We start from the raw sequence: 22,231 nt of genomic DNA, 5'->3' as shown, positions 1-22,231 counted from the left end.
ATGTTAAATAGCTCCTAAGTACAGTGGGATGAGAAGCAGTTGGAGGGACGGGTGGGGTTGGGTGGGGTGTGATTTTTTTGGCCCGTTTGGATGTATAAGAATGAGAGAGATGAGGGGGGATTGCAGTGGTTTCCCATTGCGTAACAGAGAGCAGCCCCACCCCTCTCGCTTGCCCATGCACATCTCCAGTCCGCCATTGTGGCTGTGCAGATATTCATGTCATGTCCCTCACCTCAGACAGTTCCTCACCCCCCCACCACCACCTCCTCCTCGCCTCTCTGGATCTGGCTGTCTGACCAATCATCTGCCTGCTTCTCTCAATCTCTCATTAGTTTCATTGGTTAATTAAGCAGAGCCTAACCACCACCAGGTTTACAATAAAAGTGTAATAATTCAGATGATCAAACATCTTAACCCTTCACACCTGTGTAGATGGTTACAAAAGACAAGAGACACGTCCGTCAAAATAATTACGTGAAATTATGTGAATTATTAATAGTTTATTGTTTTCACGATAAACAAAACTTATGCAAATATTTCAGTTACAAATTATGTGGAGCATTTGAATAGAAAACAAAAGAGGTCAAATAAAAAAAGATGAGAGTTACATATTGACAGTGCTTTAAAGTTTACTTGTGCACCAATGATGAAACAAAAGTTTCCCTCAGTTATTTGTATTTTATGTAAAGGTTTACTGTTAGTTTTATGAGCTATTAAACGCCTGGTATATAAGAATGGTTCTGCCATGTTGAAACATTATAAAAGCATCATATGCGCTGTAAAAATTGGCAATATGGAAAAATAAATAAAATAATTTCCACAGATAAACACACTACCAGGCCTAAAATTATGTTACTGTTTCAATCCAACTTCTCTTAATGTATAAACAGTGGTGGAATAAATATAAAGATCATTTACTTAAGTAAAAGTTGCAACATTACTCTGTGAAAATGCTCCACTATAAATAAAAGTCCAGCATTGAAAATGTTGCTTCAATAAAAGTATCAAGCAAAAAAAGACTGCCCTGTGTTTTATACTTTTTTTAATTTATCATTTTATAGAATAATCTTTAGTGATGCATTCATGTGTTCATGTGTAAACAGCATGTTACTGTTGTAGTTGGAGAAAGTGGAGCTAATTTGAAGTTTATATATTATGAAGTACAGAAGCTGTAACTACAGCTGTTAACAATGTTACAGCAATGTTACCGTACAGTAGCAGCCGACGCTGTCGTGAAAGAAAAGGTTCTAAAATAAAGACTAAAAGCATGAACAGCGGCTATAGGTTTACAACTACATGTATAATAATGGAGTTTACTTTCTGAGACAGATCAAATAAAAGTGTAGGAGATTTGTCAGATTTTGAAGCTGAGTGCACTGATGTGTTGTGCTGTTTCCCCTCAGGCTCTCGCACACTCTGACATGTTTCTCTGCTTCCACGACGACGTCAGTAAATATTGGATTTTGTCTTGGTCTGAGAGTCTGAGAGTGTGTCACGCTCATGGCGTGTGTGTTCATACAGGCTGCAGCTGCTCTGACTCTTGTTCATACAGGAACTGTGTGTTTCTGTCTGAATCTGTCACTGTGTTTCTGCTCTGCTCGATGTCTCACTGTGTCTCTGTGTCTCCGTCTCTCCACAGGGACGTCCTGTCAAATTTACACTTAAAGAGCTTTAAGGTCAGAACAAGCACAGGCACTGAGAAGATCCATCATCCCACTTACACTGAGCCTTTTATGTAACTACTACTCATAATTACAGTAACATAATCTGGTTACAAAGGCCTGTCCTACACACACTGATCAGAATAAACTGGTCTAGTCCAAAAGACACATCCCATAATAACCCATTCAGCTGTCGCAGGAGTTTTTCTGTGCTATGTAAATAAAGCAAAGTGAGATCATTAGATTGTATATCATTATAAATCAGGTTAGTTAAGGTGACGGTTAGTTCAGCCAAATTACTGAGGTAAACATTTTCTCATTGTTTCTCTATTGTCCCTTTAAATGACTGCATGACTTGTATAAAGCTCTGCAGCAGCCAACTGATAACTGAGCCAGATGCGTCTCTTTAAAGTGCTGCGTCCAGCGTCCTGCACATGTCAGAGCTTCATCCTGTTTGCTCACCGTGGGGAGTGGAAACAGGACACCGTATCTCGTCATTTTAATTAACACATTAACTTGAGAATTGTCGATCACATCGATTTAAGGTGGACTGATTGAATTTGGCTCCTGTGGCTGAAGCTGAACCTGCTCTGTGGTTTCTCAACACGCTCTGGCCCACGATGCTGTTTGTGTGCTTCACTGTGGCGCAGGTACAACATCACGTTGCAGATTCAGGAGCATTTGGGAGCTCCAGGTGGTATCATACAGACACGACATGTTTCCAATATATTCAACTTTGTTATTCAATTAAAGGTTTATGAAACAAATATGAGTCCTGTAACCATTTCCAGTGACTCCAATGTGTGTATACTGTGAGAGAGAGAGAGAGAGTGTGTGTGTGTGTGTGTGTGGGGTAGTCTGACTTTTCTGAGAGAGCAGGGGAAGAGGTTTTATTTAATTTCATTTATTGTTTTGCATCATAAATTTCTATTTCAGTCTAACCTTCCTGTGCAACATAGTTCATACGTAAGCACGGCAAATTTATTAGTACAGCACATTATCATACACAGACATCGTTCAATGTGCTTAACAGAAATAAAAGATGCATAAAAAATAGAGGTAAAAAGCATAATAAGAAAACAGTATAAAAACACATATTATAAAACAGTTAATATCTAATTAAAGTGCGAGAATAAAAGATGAAATGACGGAGAACAGAACAGTTTTCTGTCCTTTTTAAAGCCAGTTAAAGTTTGGGTAGATTTCCTGCAGATCTTAGCGACCTATATTTTGCTTATATACACCTAAAATTTATGGAATATATTTAGGGCTCAGACCATTTAATGACTTATAGACAATAAGTAAAACTTTTTCTGGAGAGACTTTCACTTCCTTCCTCTCCTGCACAATATATATATACATTACAGTCTTAATGACTGTAACTTCTGTGCAAATAAACTAAGAACTAAGAACTCAATTCTGTATTTGACTGGAAGCCAGAGCAAAGACCTGAGAACATCAAGCACTTTAACCTGAGTCACTGCTCATAAAGATGTGATTCACCACATGCAGAGGACAGCAGCTCTGTGGCTGCACTCGGTCGGGTTTTATTAATGTGTAGCTCACAGCAGAGGCTCCCTGAAGGTTTAAACTGGTGTATAAGATTAAACACTGTTATATTATTGTGACACACTGTGGGGAAGGGGCTGCAGTTTCTCTCCCTTTTTCACAGAGTGAAAAGTTGAGGTGTGTGTTTGAAATATGTCTGTGACAAATCATTTGTTCATTTGGATTTGAGAACGTGTCGGCGCATGAAATCACATGTGCATTTGTGTTTATTTGTGAGTGTGTGTGTGTGAAGTGTTGTTTCTGCGGCCTGTATTTGCTGACTCTGACAAAACTGACTCCCAGACAGTGTCAGCGGCTGAGAGGCTGCAGACACCACTCGGGCGAGCTGGGAACAGAGATTGAAGAGGGATGAGTGGAGACGACACGCTGATAAAAGAGAAGTGATGGTGCTCGAGATGTTGCTGAGAGGAGGGAGGGGCTGGAGAGTCTGAGAGAATTAGAGGAGAGTGAGAGACAGAGAGGGAGAGGAGGTGTAGAAAATGAGGGGTGGAGAGCTCGGGGGTTTGACTGCAGACACAGTGAGAGCATGTACACACACATCCCACAGCAGCCATGAGTTCAACCAGAACTCAGAGCAGCCAGATTTCTAGATATATACTGTAGATCCACTGCACTGCCTGTCTGGTGACTCATATATGATTGTTTTCTGTACCATGCTGTAATATTTTAAACATGAACATAATAATCAAAAAGAAATTCTCATTTACAGTGTGTAAATATTCATAGTTTACTTTGCTATACTTAGAGACACAAAAGCCAATTAACCAATGGGTTAAATGAGGTTTGTTGTCATTTATTACAATCATAACTTCACACACCAACCGTGCAATATCCCTTATCTGCTGCTATTGTTGCATATTTTGTAAATATCTAATTGTACATATTATATTATTTTCTATTATGTATCTTATTTTAAGCATTTGATACTGACATTTTCAGTTTTTTTCTTTTCCACTGTCCACTTTGCTGCTGTAATACTGCAAATGTCCCCACCGCAGGACAAATAAAGGACCATCTTAAATCTTAAATCGTATTTAATACACTATCATAAATATGCACATGTATGTCTGTGTGTAGAATAATATTGTTTGATAACAACATTAAAAAAATCTGACTGAAGACCATGTAGTGGAAAGCTCAGGAAAAAGCAAGTAAGTGGACATTAAGTAGAATTTTTTTTTTGTGAAACCTTTAAAGTCAGTGACAAATTTTATTATTTATTTGCCTTTTTCTGTAATTTTTACAATTTTGCTCTAAACTCCAATTTATGTTTCCTCTAAAACAAATTTAGTAACTTCACAATCGTCACAATTTACATTTAGAAAAATGCTAATTCATCATCAACTAATTTTTTATCATATTAAATAAAGCAAAAGAGAGCAAAAAAAAATCACCTTTTTTTGTAACTTGTTTTCCCTTGTTTGTAACTTGTGAAAATGTGTCATGTTACAGCTTCGAGCCTATTGTTTAGCTGTATTTCAGAGTGAACAGCTGAAGCCTCTCGCCTCACACTGGCTGCTCAGACCTTTTGCAGAATGACAGTCTGTCCCTCCTCTTTCCTCCATCCCTCACTGAAGACAGCTTCACAGCAACAAACTCAACCTGCAGCTTCTTGACTGAACCAGTTGCATCACGACTGAAGTGTTAGTCGATCAAGTCGGGAGACAGGACTGTGGCAGGGAGACACACTGTGTTATTTTCTTCTCCTACATGAAAGCTGCAGCAGCCAAATGGTTTTACAGTAACAGTGGATCAAATCACTGGAACATGAAAGGAGTCTCTGTGGGGCGTTTTAGTGTCTCTCAGCTCATCGTTTTGTTTTACAGCTTCACCGTTTTGACTGTTTGGAGTCTCTTTTCTTGCATTAGCATATAGTTTCTATGCAGCTGCAAAAGATTCCCACAGACACAGTTAGCATCAACATAGTGGAGCATTTATAGCAGCTAAAGTCACAGATACTCCCCCCAGGAGATGGAGGGGACCAAAACAGAGCTTAAAGGAGAGTGAGAGAGAGCGAGGAGGCCAGAAACCTGATTCCAAATTATTCTAACGTTAGCTGTTTGCTGACATCGCTGAGTTTTGGGGAGATAAAGAGTGCTGTGCTCATTAGTGTCTGTACGAATGTGCTGACAGTGCAGGAGTGTGTCTGTGATCTCCCCTCTATCTGTGCCCCCCCTCCCTCACTCTGAGAGACAGGCTGGCACAAGTGTTAATAGCTGCATAATCCCTTCTATCTTTTTTTCATCTATAAAACCGACATATGTGAAATCCTAACCCTGGGTCATCACAGGGAACGGTGTGCTCTGATAAAAGGAAGTTAGTTTCCTTCAGTAGAAGTATGCAGTATAAAGAAATCTGTAACTTTTGAAAGAGCTGTTTCATTCTGCAGCTTTGTGATTAAACTGTGGTTTCCCCTCAGCCGGTTATTAGAGTGGAGACTGATGCTCTGTGTTTTACCTCTCAGTCAGGAGTGCTGCATCAACCTGTATCCAGGCCCATGTGTCAGCACTTTCAGGCCAAACCGCGGTCTCATTTCACTCCTGTGCTCTTCGGGCCCTCCCTTTGAACGACTGCGGAGTAGGTGGACGGATTCATGAAAACAGCAAACTAACTAATGAAACAAAGGCAATATGAGATGATGAGGCAGAATGTGTTACAGCCGCTCCAGAAACCAGAACAGTCCATAATGTTCCAGTACTATCCTCTGGTCTCCTTCAAGGGTATTTTTGTTATCCTGCTGAATAATGGATGAACCACAGAGAGAGAGAGAGAGAGAGAGAGAGAGAGAGAGAGAGAGAGAGAGAGAGAGTCCTTTGGCGATTGAGCCGTATTGCAGCACTTGTTTTCACTTTCTTTGCTCAGGAGTTTTCTTGATTCTTGTCCTCCTCTGAGCCAAAACTCTGCTGTTTGATCTGAAACAAAAGCATCTGGCCTAAAAAGGAAGGTTTTCAGACTGGCTCCAAGTACTGTAATAATTAGGATCTTTTTAAAATTGTCTCAAAAAGCCTCAATGTTTGGATTTCCCTTACAGACAGGTTCCTATTTGTATTGTAATGATTGATGATACCACCATTTTTTGGTGCTTTTGCCTCTGCTATGCTGCATTTCTAATTTTGAACACCAACAATATAAGACAAGGTCATAATATTTCACCAATTCTTGCATCAGGTCACAGGCAAATTAAAGCTGGATTTGTGGTTGTGGAGCCCAGTGGATGGATGGTTAGCTCTAATATCTATGTAAAGGCGAATTTGAATGTACAGGAATTCATAAGTTGAAAAACGATATATGGTAGGCTATAGAAACAACATAATTTAGCAGACCTAAAAACTACAAAGGACTACAAACATATTACCTAGATTTTAAATTCTGCCAGGCATTTAGCTCAGCCAGATAAAAAGGTGTTTCACATTTTTGCTAAGCAATATCACTTCATGTGCGACCAGAAGGTGTCAATGACATACTACATATTTGAATTGTTTGATAATCATGGATACACAAGCAGGACGGGGCTGATCTGCTGCCTCAGCTTATCGTCTTGCAGCTACAGTGACCCTCCCCCTCCCCTGCCCCACTCCTGTCGGGGCTCACTGACAAAATGGACGAGCTGGTTTACGCAGTCACTCTGTGACCCAGTGTTCATCAAGAGGCCACCTAAATACTGAACAAACTCAGACTTTGTTAAACTGCTGTGTCGGTCATCTATCCTGACTTTGAACTGTGTTTGTGTTGTAATTGTCACATTGACAACCCATGGGATGGCAGCACTTAAGAACTGATGTATTCTGGATAATTGTGGACTGGCTCAACATGTGATGAAGCCCACATACAAAGGATCCATCAGTTCGATGAACCAGATCCATGATCCAGAGCCACGATGTGACTGATCCACATTAAACACACTTTCTTTGTCATAAACTTCAATGTTTCCACCATGTTACAGTCATTCAGTCAGTGAGGAGTGTTTGACTGACTGTTTTTATTGCCTCAGTAATCTGTGACCTTGTGTTACCTCACATAAAGATGGTCCCAGTGAGTTTCACACAGTGAGGTGTACAGGTTTAAAATTCTGTGTCAGATCAGTTTCTCCTCCAGCTGAATTTCCCCCCACAAAAAAATAACAATCTAGCTTTAGCGTGAAAAGTAACACGCGTCACTGAGATGGTGAATATGATAGACATGTCACTGCACTGAGCATGTCAGCATGCTGACGTTAGATTTTTACAATCTTACAGTCTTTAGTAACATCTGAGCGGTGGAGCAGGTCTCTGTAAACCACACTGTCACTTTCATCCTGAAGTAAAATCTGATTACTGTGAATCCTCAAGTCCTCAGCTCAACATCAGTCTAATCAATCTTAATGAATCACCTAAATTCAACTAATTATATCATGTGGGTGAAATCACTTTGTAACTTCCTTAATGAAGCAGCACTTAAAAAACATCTGATTTTATTCAAATTAAATTACTTGTTAATTTTAATTTGTTTGCGTGAAACAAAATAATCAATTAATGAATTAACGTAATAATGTGCATCTTGTTTGCAGACACTGAATTGAATTTCCAGAGGGATTAATAAAGTATTTTTTAATCTTATCTTTATCTTTAATCTGTAGTGAGTAAAAAGTCCCTTTAATGTGTAAATCTGGTCGTTGTTCAGTATTCTGTATGATCTCTGTGGGCAAAATGCACCTTTATTCTGTACTAAAGCTAAATAAAGGGGAAAGGTTGATTTACAGTTTTTATGCTTTCTTTTACATTCAAACAATATTTACCTCCACCACTGAGCAGATGTTTTGTGGTAACCTCTGTTCATCCGTCCATTCTTCAGTTCTTCTGTCCATCCACGTCCGTCCGTGTTTTGTGTGTTTGTTTGTGACCAACATGTCTCAAAATATACTCACATACTGATTTTATTAAACATACAGACTCTCTGTTGGTTCTTTTCATTTTAAAAGCGTGCCTCCTGACACGTTAGTCATTCCTGCACCCAAGAGGAATAAAAGCTACAGTACTGATTTTGGATCCATGAACACCGTTCAACAACATCAGGACAACGTTTGACTGATCTCATGCAGTCTGTTGTTCAGACACCTGCAGTAACTTTAGCTCTATATACTTTGTGCTAGCATCAAACTGAGGTCACACAGTGGTGATAATATTGTCAGGAAGTGAAAACCTTATTTTTGATTTCACTTTCTGACCAATGCTTATTTGCTCTCTTGAAGTAAATGTGTAGCTTTAGCTAGCAGCCTGTTAGCTTAGCTGAGCGTATAAACTGCAAACAGGATATAACTTGTCATTTCTTTTGATTTTTGTACAGATTAAACAGATGATTTAACAAATGTTAAATGTGTCTTTATATCTTTTTGAACTTCGGAGGTGTTGGTAGGTGAACTTTTTTCCCTTTGGACCGAGGCTAACTGTTGCTCCCTGTTCCTGAGCTAGGTTAGCTAGCTGCTAGCAGTAGCTGCATATTTAGCATACAGTTATGATGGTGGTATCAATCTTCTTATTACACTTTTGGCAAGAAAACAAATGTGTATTTCTTCTTCTTCTTCTAATGCAAATTTGTTCTGTTTCGACCCAGAGAACATCAGAATATGTCCAGAAATAATCAACTTCCAATGCACATAGGAAAAATAACCCAAACACACCAGAAATGTAAGATTAAATTATTTATCCTGAATATGTGAATGCTGCCTCATTCCAGATGTTTTTTTAAATTGTACTTCATCTGAATAACCCGAGTATCAAAGAGAAGAAAAAAAGAGAATGTAATGTCTTTTAAAATCATATACTTGATAAATAATTTTTAAAAAACTATGTAAAAGGAAATATGTATACTTGAAACTTCAGGAAGGATTTAGCAGTATAGATTTAATTAATTTTTTTCAGTTAGATTAATAAATTATGAACTAATAAAATGCACTTTTTTGCTTCTGAAAGGCCCCAGAAAAATCTACTTTTTCAATCAGTTTATTATTATGAGTGGTGGGGTTAACTTTTTGCTAAAGTCTGAGAGATTTCTGAATTTATTCAAGCATGCTTTTTCTCAATTAAGGTTGTTTTCAGGGCCTTCAAGCATCATGTATAACTTGTAGTTGGTTTTCAAAATGGCCTCATGACTCAATTTCAGGGGATTAGGATGATGAATCGCAGAATCAAACTGTAGCTGCACACAGACTACATAAATATCAAAATCCTCTATCTTGGTGACTGTCAGTGTATTAATCATGATTTTAGTCACATTCCTGGACTCTGGGTGGACTGTCTGCCACATCTGTGATTATCTACATGAGAAAAATGCCTGAACTGAGTGGAAATATTTGTAAGTGTCACCCTGGACTTTACAGGAAGAGACAAAAGCCTCTCGACTCACAGGAGCAATAAAGACAGACACTGGTGTGACTAGGGTTTATTACTTTTAATCAATTCAGCTAGCTACAAAATGTCCACCACTTCACACACTGACAGGATACAGAGAGGGAGTCTTTAATATTACATGCGTTGAGGACATCAATCTCACAGTTTAACCTATTGTGTCATTCAGGTTTAGGTATTTAATCACCTTACTCTAACTACTCAACATTTTGGCGATTTGGTGTGCATAGCTCTAAAGTACAGAAGCAACAAAAAAACCCTTTTGTATGTATTTTTTTGTTTCAGAGTATAGTTATTGTTATTCAATATTATTATTATTTTTACCAATAACAAACCACACGGGGGGGATAAACTTACAGATACAGTCTTCTTATAAAAGTAAGGTCTCTCAGAAATATGCGTCTTTGCTTTACATTGCAAACGTTTATTTTTTTTTCAGAGCATCCAAAACCTATGTTACAGTACACAACCAGTCCTCCTCTTTCAGCACATAATCAACATCTTCATCACTGAACTGCATAATCATTTAGAAAACAGGTCATTTTTTGCAATACAACCCCAAGTCCTCGTATTTTTTTCATCTTTTTCTCACTTTTTTGATCCCTTTTGCATTATTGTACAACGAGATGGTCACAGTTGGTAAATATATCGAGACAGAAAGAGTGGCACTATTGCAAACTTGCAGGAGTATGGAACGATCAACTGTGTCCTAATACTGAGCATGCGTTTTGTCAATTTGCTACTGCCATGTTATCATTTTTTATATATATTTTTCAGACAAGTTTTATTTATAAGACTAAAATCTACCATTTGTCATGCAGAGAACGCACAATTCACATCACTTGGAATGCAATGTCTAATACAGCTACAGAGAGTCTAGTTGCACATTGTCTAAACAGTAACTCAGTATGAACAGTATGATTGCGATGAAGGAAAATGTACCAACGACTGCCTTTTGATTGTAAGTGCTCTTTGCAATCCTATTCATCTGCAACGTCACTTAGTAAATCCTTACTCATGTTTTTCCATCAGTCTTCTGCCTTTTTGTCGTGACAACACCAAAATAAGGAGCATGACAGTAGCCTAAATGGAATGACACAGTTTTACTAGGACGATACTGAGATACTGAAAAGGAAAAAAGAATAAAAACAAACAGCTTGTATAGCATTCCTATTATATACTTGTCATCCAGAGCGGTGTACTTTCATATATATATATATTATATATGATATACAATAATATATGATATATATATATATTCTGATAAAGAGAATAAAAACTTCACAGGTGAGCTAGAGAGCCATCAAGTCAGCACTATATACAACCTTTGGAAAGAATGATATACGGAGTATAAGAAATCATCTTTTTACGAGGACAATCATCTTGAAAAAGCTGGACAGACGACACACAGAACAACATTTACAATGGGGAGGGGAGGTGATATGTGCATGTGTGCAAACCTAGAAGGTCAATACCATGATGAAAGCATGTCAGCGCCAGTCGATGTGCGGCGCGGGACGCCGGGGTGAGCGCGCTCGGGACAGGGCGCTTAGCCACTGCCCAGCATCTTTGTGGCGCGCTGGTTGGCCTCGTCAATCCTGGTCTTGTTGGAATCAGCCTGGGTGGAGGAAAAGGAGAGAAAGAGAGAAGAGTGGAATATCAGTTTTTTTTTTTTTTATCCAACTAATATTAGTCATCATTTTTGATGTGTGGTCACACTGTTCCGGGGAAGAGAAGATTTGGACGTTGGATCTCAGTATTTCTGTTTGGCATAAACTGCCGTGGCTCTGATTATGAACAACCTTTTCAAAAAAGACTGGGCCATAACCCAGTATAAAAACTGATATCCTAATATAGACTAATTATAAGTAACTACAGATATGTGACAGGAAAAAAGGTCTCTCTACCCTCGACTCAAACTAGGTACTTGCTGTACTTGTGGCTGCATTTTGGCCCCCATTAGAGATTACAGTTGAACTAATGCACTAAAAAATCTGTATTTCTAATGATAATAAGTGTGTGTTTCACACACCTTTTAATGACACTTGCTTACAATAAGACTGAGAGAAACACATGTGAATGAACAAAGAGCAGACCTGTGCTTCACATTCCCAACATGTATTTTTAAAGACCGTTGAAGAGGCCTGACTTGAATTCAATTTTTTTTCTTGTCCAAATATTTGCATTCCCGTACTTGTTTTCTTGCTTTGATGATGTTGTTTCCAAGATTCATGCAGACGTCTGCTATTGATTTTCCTTAATGGTGACTATGTCTGGTGTCTGTGTTTTAATTTGCCTGTCCTGCAGCTCTCTATATGACTGTGGAGGGAAACAATAAAAAATGTCCCATTTTTCTAAACTGAATTAGAAAATCTGTAGCTGTTAGCTGTTAATAGGGTGTTGCAAGATTTAAATGGTTATGAAAGCTGTCGACCCTGCCAGAACAGGCTTTAGTAGGGCTCTTTGGACTGAAGGAAAGAGGAACAGGTGAGTGAGTGATGTGCACTTGTCTCTCAACAGGTAATTGAGCGTCAAAAAGTGTGTTGTATAAATGTGTGAAGATTAGTCAGCCTCTCCTGGATGAATCAGGGTTTGATGCCGCTTCATGTCTTAGCCAGAGCATCAGTAAAAAGATCCTCATATCAATGGAAATGCAATAAGTAGTTACAGGTGATTAACTGAAATCAGGAAATTAAGGGGAAATATTCAGGTATGTGACCGTCATCTTGACAGAATGCAGTAAGACTTAATTCATTAAAGCTATGTTCATAAGATGCCAACTGTACAGCACAGTGAATAAGGTTTAACGCTGCTGAATCTAGATCTCGTCGTGTGTACCTTCTCCATGATCCTGTCGATCTGGCGGTTCTGGGTGTCGATCTCGTTGCCCATGTCCAGGGCCATGTGGCGCAGGTTACCGATGATGCCGCCCACCTGCTCCAGGTTCTCGTCCATCTCATTTTCGCGGGCATCGTCTGTTACCCTGAACACACACACGAACACACACTCAAGGTTAGAGGTCATGTCTTCATACACACCAGGTCTCACACACCACATTTTGCCATGTTGAGCAGGTTCAGAGAGGTGCTGCCCGCTCCCTCTGTGATGTTCTCACCCATATTTCACCTCTGATCCTTTTTTTTTTGTCTCTGGATCAGAGTCTGATCTCAGATCAGGCATCCGGACTCAAGGAGACTCCTCTGCACAGCAGTTTATATTCTGTGTTACTGCTGTAGACTTATAAATAAGCAGTGTGAGCATTAAATATGATGTTGCCTGATACCCACGAGTGGTCCAAGTCAATTTACAGTAAAATATAAATCCCAAACACTATTTTGTGCACATAACACATAAGAGAATGAAAAATGAATAAAAAGATGTAAACTATGATCAGTCACCAAACACAAAATACTGATTTAGTGTTATTTCCTAAAAAGACTATGACATAGATTTGACCTGCAGTGATGTTTGTGACAGGACAGGTTGATGTAATAATGTAATAATTTTGATGAAACCTTTTTCATGACACATGTTAAAAGATGATAAAATGGACGTTTTAGCAGGTGTTGAAAATGTCCTCTGAACAGTCACTAGTCTGCGTCATTTTGTACAGATTCCACCTCTCACTGCAGCGACAACTATCCTGAGGGGAAATTCTGATGTAGAAATAAGACGAGAAGAATTAATTAACTTCTTCACCTCCTCTATGTCTCTCCTCGCATCCTCTTAACTCCAGCTTTCTCCCGTGTCCTCACATGTACACTGGCTGTTCTGACCTCCTCAGGACTTTTAGCTAATGTAAAACACCTTCTTTGGAAAAAGTATTTTAGCTCTAGTTTGTAGTGATTTATTTGAAACGCCTTCATTTACATATTTAAAGGGACCCTGCAGTGATGTAGTACTGCACGTCCATACAAATGGTGGGGACCAGGTTTGAACAACAGTCCAGGTCATGCTAACAGCTCAGTAAGACTATAATGCTCATAATAACAATGCTAACATGTTTTAGCTAGTTTAGCATTTATAGCATGCTAACATTTGCTAACCAGCACAGTCCAGCACAACTTGTGATGGCTGATGGGAACGTCTTTCCTTTTGCAGGTATTTTGGTCATGAGCCAAATGAAATCAAATTCTTACCTAATGATGTCACCAGATGACTAGTGACATCACCAAACTGCAGTCACACGCAGTTTGAAAGTTAAACATTTGTAGTCTCTGAGATGACATCATCAGGAGAGATCTCGTACTGTCTTCTCAGACTTTATAAAGGGAACATGAGACTCCAGGGCACAGGAGCAGGTACGTCATGTCACATGATCATGCGCACACGTATGTGCATGAAGTTGATGGTTAGCTACAATGCTGATAATGTTATTGGTTTAGTACAATGGAGATAACAAGTGTCTCCACTCTACATGTTGCAGCTCTGATGTCTGGAAAAATTATTTATTCACATCTCTGAATATGAATATTTGTGACCCCACATTCAAGATGCTGCAATAGTGTGTGACCTTAACTCCAGTAGCATTGATGATCACATTAAATCAAAATGACCATATTAATACATCATGTCACAACCCTCCCTGTCATACTTTTTATTGCTGGCCAGAGTCTGATCAGACAGAGGAGTCCTGTGCTGCATCTCTCTTTTTCTTTCTCTTTTCTGACACTAAAAAGTAGCGTTTGACGGAAAACATGAAGATGGAAGAGTGACTTCATCTGTCTGTGGTGGTCATATCTATCATATACTATTATAGCCTTGTAAACACAACTGCTGCACTGTGCGTCACATAGTGTAAATAAAATTGCAACCATAACTCCATGATCCACATACGGCCTCCCCATATAGATAAGATAGATAAGGTAGAATCATTAACCTGGTGATGCAGCTGGATTTCTCACATGTAAAACTTGCATTCGCTTTTTTTTATTCTCACACAAAACAACAAAAGGTCTCATTTAAAAAAACTGTTTTTGAAACATTTTTGGAAATGTTTTGCTTTCTTGATAGTTGAATAAGTTTGATATCACTCTCATGTCTGCAGACCATTAGCTTAGCTTCGCTAGAGGGCTGGAAGTAAGTAACGGTTTGGCCTGGCTTTCAGAAAGTAAAAAAAAACACCTTCAAGTCTTAGTAATTAACATATTGTATCTTGTTTGTTTAATCCATACAAAAACAAAAGTGTGAAAATGATAAGCAGTGTTTTTATTGGGTGCATCTTCTCCATCTCCTTCCCCCTCGTACGTCCGTTTAAAACGTTAAAATCCTCTCCTCTTACCTGCGGATGAAGCCTCCACTGATGGCCATCTGTTCACGCTCGTCCACCACGCGGGCGGGCTGGCTGGCCACAACCCCATCCTGGTTGTTCCCCCAGGCCTTGCTGGCTCCGCTCTTCATCCTGGCCACCGGCAGCGACGGGAACGAGGATGAGGAGGAACAGTTACTCAACAGTTTTGATGGAATGACGAATCATTTACCTCAACCAGGCTGGCTTCCCATTAGTCAAATCTATAAAGAGAGCCTTGGATTTGAGGTACTTCAACAGCACATGTATATAAATATATAAATATCAGTATGTGGCGTGATCAGCTGACACAAAGGTGTTATTTGGTTTCATGCACTCAGCACATAAATATATGGTGGGGACTAGACTAAGTCAAGCAAAGCATAGCAGGCATGGACTGGTTGGTAGATTGGGTTTGGTACAGGCTCATTCTGTTGTTACACAGTAGTAATGTGTGTGATGTTATATCTTGTATATAACATACTGTTCAGAATCAGGCAAGCCCTGTGTGCTAAGTCACATCTGTGTGTTCTGCATATACTAGGCATGCATTTTAAAAGTTGCAACATTCAGGATCCTTTTCTTTTTTTATCTTCTAACCATCCCTCTGGCACTTCTGTATTGTTGCATTGATAAACCCCACCCCACTCCCACAGTTAGATGTCCCAGTGTGACAGAAAACAGAGAAGAGACGAGCTTTTGGCAGACACACAACACAGAGTGTACAGGACTGTCACATTGTTGGGAGGGACGACGATTAATGTGGAGAACAAACTGCCAAACGACTAAAGGAAACAAAACAAAGCAAGAAACTGGAGGGAGCCAACAGAGAACAACACCATGCTTAACTAACCCCCCCACCCTTCAATTTGTGTTTTTAAGTATCACTGCTTTTCCTCCAGGTTCGGATCCCTGCACAAGCCGGGCTGTCAGGTAGCAGTGAGGCGGAGGAGTGAAGAGTGTGATAAAGATTTTGACACTAACACATCCCTCAGCTGAAACTTCTGTTTCAAGAGTAGAAAAGTGCGCTGAGAAATCCAGCTGTGCTGACACGATAAGCAAACACAGCTGTGTGGCTTTGTAAATGTCAAACCTCACACCATCAGATTCAGCATCTGTTTTGGCACAACAGAGAGGAAGGTTTTTTTTTATTCCTTTAGTTATTGTTTTATCTCCAGAACTTAAGGCACTTCTGTTGGCAGGACAGCCACACATCTGTCACCTGTCGACCAGTTCTATTCACTCTGATATTCCTGAGCAATTAATCTCATATCTATACATTCTTTATTCAACAACATTGTGTCATTTCGTCTGCCTGTGTTGTGGTGTCAGTTGCTGAGTTTCCGAATAACCTTGGAGTGCTGTGTGGATGTATCCAGGCTGTATCAGGAATGGCGATGGCTCAGCCTCCTACACTGCTTTTATTAATAGAAATGGACTGAGGCAAGGCTTCGCTGAGCTCCCTGGCCACACTGACATAAACACACACGCTACCCTTGTCTGAGTCCTTTTCTCTCTCTGCCTACTTTGTTCCTCTTTTCAGCTTTTTTTGTGCTGTTTATCTTGTTCCTTAATATTTAACATATGGTCGTTTCTTTTCCTCTCACTTTCCTTTCATTTGATATCCCGTTTGTTCTCCTGTGCCGTTTGCTTCCCCAGTCTCAGGATGGATCTAATGCACTTCCCTAATCAGCTTTGCTGTGATTGAACTCAGATGATCTGATTAGATGCTATGAATATTGCGGATACCGTGGTAAAACTGAACTCATTCTATCCAAATTATTCCCTGAGTGACCTGCAAGCTGAGCTGCCTACCAATCAAAATCCACCCACAGCAGGACACAGAATCTGAAGACATTAAACACCAAAAAACCAAGAGCCAGCTAATTCTGACAGACAGCCTGCATGCTGGAGGGATTAAAGAAATATCCCAGCATGTATAATGGAATAAAAAGTCACTTTCTGAGAGGTGGAAAAAAAATACAACAAAAATATGTTTTTTTTCTTTCTAGCATCCATCTATATGTGCATTCAGTATGAGTCAACTTCCCAGCAGGCCCTCATGCCACTATCTGATATGCTGACCTACATGTAAGCGAGTTCCCCTCGGGAGAGGGAGCTCAGCGAACAGTAATTTTGAACAGCCAGTGCAGGATGAAGGCTAATTTAGCACAGCGCTCTGCAGGAGAGGTGGCACTGCAGAGAAACTGCAGCACAACCAGAGGGGGAAAAACAAGGCAGCAGTGGGCTGGATCACCACACAGAGCCGTGTAAAGACAAGGGTACCACGCAGTGCATGCTCAGTGGCATGATGTACCCATTTAACAGAGCACACATGGCTACATCCCTGAAAATATCTCACTGCGCATGTGTCCTAACCCAGTTTCCAGCTCCCAGGAACAACACAGATCACTCCGGTTTGTCTCTTCTCGTCTGAATGTGTCATGCTGTCATTTTTGCCTCCTTGAGATCTCTCCACTGCATTCCTTCTAGCATTTGACAATGTTGCCATGTAGCGTTCTCCTTTTGTTTGCTTTTCTAAACCATTCTTTCTTTGTTTCCTTCTCATACAAGCACTGCAACAAACATCTGTTTTGATTCTGTATGATTTTGGATTTGGTCCAGTCAATAAAAATCACAAAATTATGGCTGTAACCATCCTGAAAGAGGCACATTTAACTATTTCTCAGTGCTAACAAGGCTAAATTGGCATTGCTTGGATATTAAGGCATAGTTTTTCCACACTAACAAATTTATCATCTTGTTTGGAAATGTATCTGGTTTAATCTGAATCGGTTTCTTCTTTTATTTTCTTTCAAACCTTTTCAAAATAAGACAAGGCGTTCTCACGGTAAATAAAACATAAAAAGATTTGTTCATCATCACCATCAACATCATCAACATCATCGTCATTGTTAATATCAGCAATATCAATGATCTTAGCATCTTCATGTGCAGCACTGCTGTTATGAGTTGCATCATCATGCATGCATGAGCATTCAGAGGGTCATGCTCGCCAGTCATTCCATGTCATTGGTGCTTGGTTTTTAAAAAATGGTGGTGGTGGGGGAGGGGGTGTTCAGGGAGAGGAGGGGGGCAAAAAGGTAACCTTGTCTGCAAAAAGGTGAGGATCTACTGGATGTTAGAGCGGCGTGGTGGTGGTATAGAGATCATGCAGATGAGGAGAAGTGTCAAACAGTCCTGGACCAGGCTGACCAAAGGCATTTTGGAACCAAGATCACTGATTTACCAAACTGGGTCAACACATAAAATGATCTGAGTGCCAAGATGCTTCGGGAGCCCCAGCCCTGCTCTTTTAGTTCAATTACAGTTGGTTAGGGCCAACAGCTAATGAGAAATCATTGTAGAAGTCCCCTCGATCCATCAGTTTACATTAACACTACAACAATAATTCCTGTTCAGGAGGAATCAGTAGAAATGTTAGAAGAGGGACTTCTACAGTAGCTACACCTGCATGTATATGACTCCCATTATAAAGGTGTTTGGAGAAGTAGAAGCTTAGAGAATAGGGCACTTGGAGAAGGGCACTTGGTAGAAGAGTGTTAAGAGAGGCACTTATTGATGAACCACGGCCTTGGCTGAGTGGAGGAGAGCTTATGTGGAGGACTGGACTTTTTAAACTTGGTTTTATAGGATTCGGGTGTCGTCAGTCTATTTGCACATCTGGTTCCACTGCACCACGGCAGCAGGACAGAGATACATACGTTTGGGCGAGTGTTTACATGGTTAATGATACAGTTTGTAATGTGGAAGCATCAATGCTACTTCTTGGAGGCCAATCAGGTAGCGATGGCTCAGACTAATGGATTATGGGATGCATGCCAGTTGTGGGGCTATGAACTCTGGGATACTGTACTGTATCTCTAGAGGCCAGTCCAGTGGGGAATCTCTTAAAGAACCCAAGGCTGCTGCATGTGCCCGCAATTATCTGCAGTATGTGTATATATTGTCTGAAGTCGAACTGAAATTAAAAATAATTTCTGCTGAGTAATCAGTATATTTATCAGTTTGACTTGTTTGTCAAAATTGTTATTACCAAAAAAAAAATAGTGTCCCCTACACCTAGTGTCAGAGGGCAGATTGTAACTGACAGTGTCAGTACTGATAATTTGATCGCCGCAATATCTGTGTGGGCAGATACTAAAAACGGTTTGTTATATCACTTCAATTACATCACACACACACAGGCGGTTAACCAGCTTGGGGGCCAACGTTTGCCATCTGTGAACTGAGCACTATACTATACATAGAGTCACAGAGACTTACTCGTTGCTGTGAGCTCTGACAGTCTCATCATCACATTTAGACCCATGAAAGAGCGACCGCTAAAGCTAGCTAAACCCCCGTCTTCGTATAATGCCTGATGGACGCAGCACAGAATGAACGGGAGCTGCCAAGGGTTCGGTGCTCAAATTACACCAATGAAAGCAACATCTACTGCTAAGCTAACTAGCTCCCAAGTGGGAGCTAGTTAGCTTAGCTTGCAAGCTTTCTGAATAGGAATTGGTCCTTCCAAGTATCAAATGTTGTGAAGGGACAGATATCTGAAATAGGTATTGGTGCATAAGTAACTCTGTGGGCTAAAAAAATGTCCTGTATCGATGTTAGCAAGGCACCATGAGGTTAACAGCTCGTCTCTTAGCAATGGTAGCTAACCACTGCTATGGGAGACACCCACCCAGAAGCCTTGCCTCTTTTAAAAAATGGAAAATCATGCACAAATGCTGCAGCATCATTTTTCCTTAAGTGAAAATTTCAGTTCGACTTTAATTATAGTGTGTATGAATGTGTGTGTGTGTGTGTGTGTGTGTGTGTATATGGAAAGTATTTTAAAGCACATCATATCTCTGATATCCTCCTGTGTCCACCTCATATAGCTGTGAAAGGGGCGGAGTCAGTGTTTATTTGAAGCTGGAGCAGAGCGGACTATTGGCTGATGGCCATCGTGATGTCACTTCTACCTCGGTTATTTATTTATTTTAGATTTCTTAGATATTTACTCTCATTTCTGAATGGCAGGCAGGCAGGCAGGCAAGCAGCACCTACTTGTTACATGGACAGGAGCAAAGACCACAGAATTTCCCTAGATCGTTCAAATTCTTTTCTGCATCCTTCATGTCCTTATTGATTTGGTCCATTCCCTCCTCGATGCGCTCCAGTTGCTCTGATTAAACACAAGTCATTTATCCCCCACAGAACGAAGCACGAGAAGAGAGAGAGGGAGGAAGAGGAGAGGAAGAGAGAGATAAAGAGAGGACAAAGGAGAGAAGACAACAACTTCAGACACTCACTGTGACAAAAGAAAGTAAAACAAAAAAAAAAAAAGAGGAAAAACTGGACGCCACCACATATGTAAAGAACCTTTGGGGCACGTTGTCAGTACCTACTTGTTACATGGACATATGAAAAGCCCACAGCATTTCCCTAAATCTTTTAAATTTTTCTCGGCTTCCTTCATGTCTTGGTTGATATGGTTCATGCCATCTTCAACACGATCGAGTTGCTCTGGTCAGGACAAAGGGATGACAGTAGTGGAATGAATTTCATTGACAGAAATATGAGTTATGATGAGCAGTAACTGAGTCGTGTGTGAACCCTGGTGTGTGTGTGTGTGTGTGTGTGTGTGTGTGTGTGTGTGTGTGAGTGTCAGGGCAAGAGACTGAGACTGAACTGAATGCATCGATTTTGTGGGATAAAACACAATTATGTGCACAAACTGAATTTTAGGGCCAGAAAATGATATAAAAAGCACAACAAATCAAATAATGACAGTGAATATAATTTCTCAGCGTAGCCAGACAATTCAGTAGAAAGTTAAAATTTTTCAATGGTGACATTAAGGAACAGACTGACATTCTGGGAAATATACTTATCTGCTTACTAGCTAGAGAGTCACATGAAAAACTCACTACCACTCTCATCTCTGTAAGCAAAATATGAACCAAGATGCAGAGTAGTGTTGACCTCATCTAACTCTTAGCAAGAAAGCGAATAAATGTATTTTCTTAGAATGCCAAACTATTCCTCGTTAACAAATGCTAAGTGTCAAAGTGCAGTTGAGATCCTTGCAACTGTATCAGGGCAAATACTTTTAATTTTCATCAGACCAAAGCAAAGAAATCTCAGTTGAGAGCAGTTTACTGCAGCGACAGCATCGTACGCTGCCCGACAGGTTTTCAACTGTCTGCTGATCTACAATCAGATTGTAAAAATTACGATGCTGAGCTACAGTTGCTTAATCTTTTTTTCCAGACATCCAACTACTTTCAGGCAAAATAATGTCAGCTAATGTTGAAACAATGACAACAAATGACAGTATATGAGCAACTTTACACTGTTGTGAAATATTACATCTGCTCTGGTCTGACTGAGCCGTCGCAGCTACTGGAATAGATGTGAGTTGCTACACGGCCATTCAGGGCTGAGGATCAAGTATGAGGATGGTGGACATACTGTCTTTTAGTTATGCGAATCTTTGCAAGGCTGCTTAACCCTGGGAATACCAGTTAAGATGATTCACACTGTCAATTTTTGCTGCCACACTGGAACGAATAACACTGGCTTTTTTTTTTAACTGTGTTTCTTTGTCTGGTTTTACAAATCATCAAGGTAACGCAAAGGATTTAAAGTACGACTGTATTCTGGTTTATGAGTGTTAGGCCTTTGTCATGCTGATGTGGTGGATGGTGGGTTGGTGACTGTTTCCATTCTGACTAAAGGAAATACGGTGCAGGCAGAGTGTGAGAGGGTGAGGCACAGTTAAAAATGGAGCGGACTGAGAAACTAGTTCATTGACTTTTTCAGATTTGTAAAATCCCTGGTTGTCATGCATTTATGTAAATATATTCAGCTAAGAAAGGATCCATGCTGAGCCACTGTTCATAGAGTGAAGTGGGGTAACAGCATGTTGCACTTATTAAAGACCATTAAGAAAATATGGTCAGTGGCTAAAATTTTTATTTTATTTCACCTAAACTAATAATAATGTAATACTGCATATAATGATACCAATAATGATAATAATAATAAAAAAATAATAATAATAATAATAATAATGACTGTCTACAGTGTCAAGTGCTCCACAGCTCTGCCTGCACAAAAGTCAATAACACAGGGGTCAGAGGTCAGCTCAGGCTTACAGCCTCCTGTGTGTTTAGTCAGCCGTTGCAATTGGTTTTTGAGGAGTGATCCTGTGGGTGGAAACTGAGTAGGGATGAGGGAATAAATGGATGGTCAGAGCAGGGATAGAGCTTTCATCCCCCTGAGTGAACACCAATGTTGGTACAATCAAGACTCCCTCTCACAGGACT

General features: G+C 40.0%; 1 protein-coding gene across 3 annotated transcripts in view; it reads right to left on the bottom strand.

The window, feature by feature from the left end:
- Positions 1 to 9,641: 9,641 nt before the first annotated feature.
- The window catches only part of snap25a (synaptosome associated protein 25a), a 35,843-nt gene continuing 23,253 nt past the window's right edge, over positions 9,642 to 22,231 (bottom strand). For 2 of the 3 annotated variants that reach the window (XM_071478610.1, XM_071478611.1), the window contains exons 5-8: positions 19,968 to 20,085; positions 14,895 to 15,014; positions 12,452 to 12,596; positions 9,642 to 11,231 (exon numbers count right to left, since the gene is read on the bottom strand). In XM_071478610.1, coding sequence (XP_071334711.1) covers positions 11,163 to 11,231; positions 12,452 to 12,596; positions 14,895 to 15,014; positions 19,968 to 20,085 — 452 coding nt within the window. In that variant the 3' untranslated portion in view covers positions 9,642 to 11,162. Of the gene's footprint in view, positions 11,232 to 12,451; positions 12,597 to 14,894; positions 15,015 to 19,967; positions 20,086 to 20,308; positions 20,427 to 22,231 lie in introns of all 3 variants that reach the window. The other variant, XM_071478612.1, reaches the window with a different exon arrangement.

This window comes from Trachinotus anak, unplaced genomic scaffold, assembly GCF_046630095.1.
Source record: "Trachinotus anak isolate AG129_WGS33_773 ecotype Australia unplaced genomic scaffold, CSIRO_AGI_Tana_v1 ptg000005l, whole genome shotgun sequence".
NCBI lineage: Eukaryota > Metazoa > Chordata > Actinopteri > Carangiformes > Carangidae > Trachinotus > Trachinotus anak.
The sequence above is the reverse complement of the archived record's forward strand: the minus strand, read 5'-3'. Positions and strand labels throughout refer to the sequence as shown.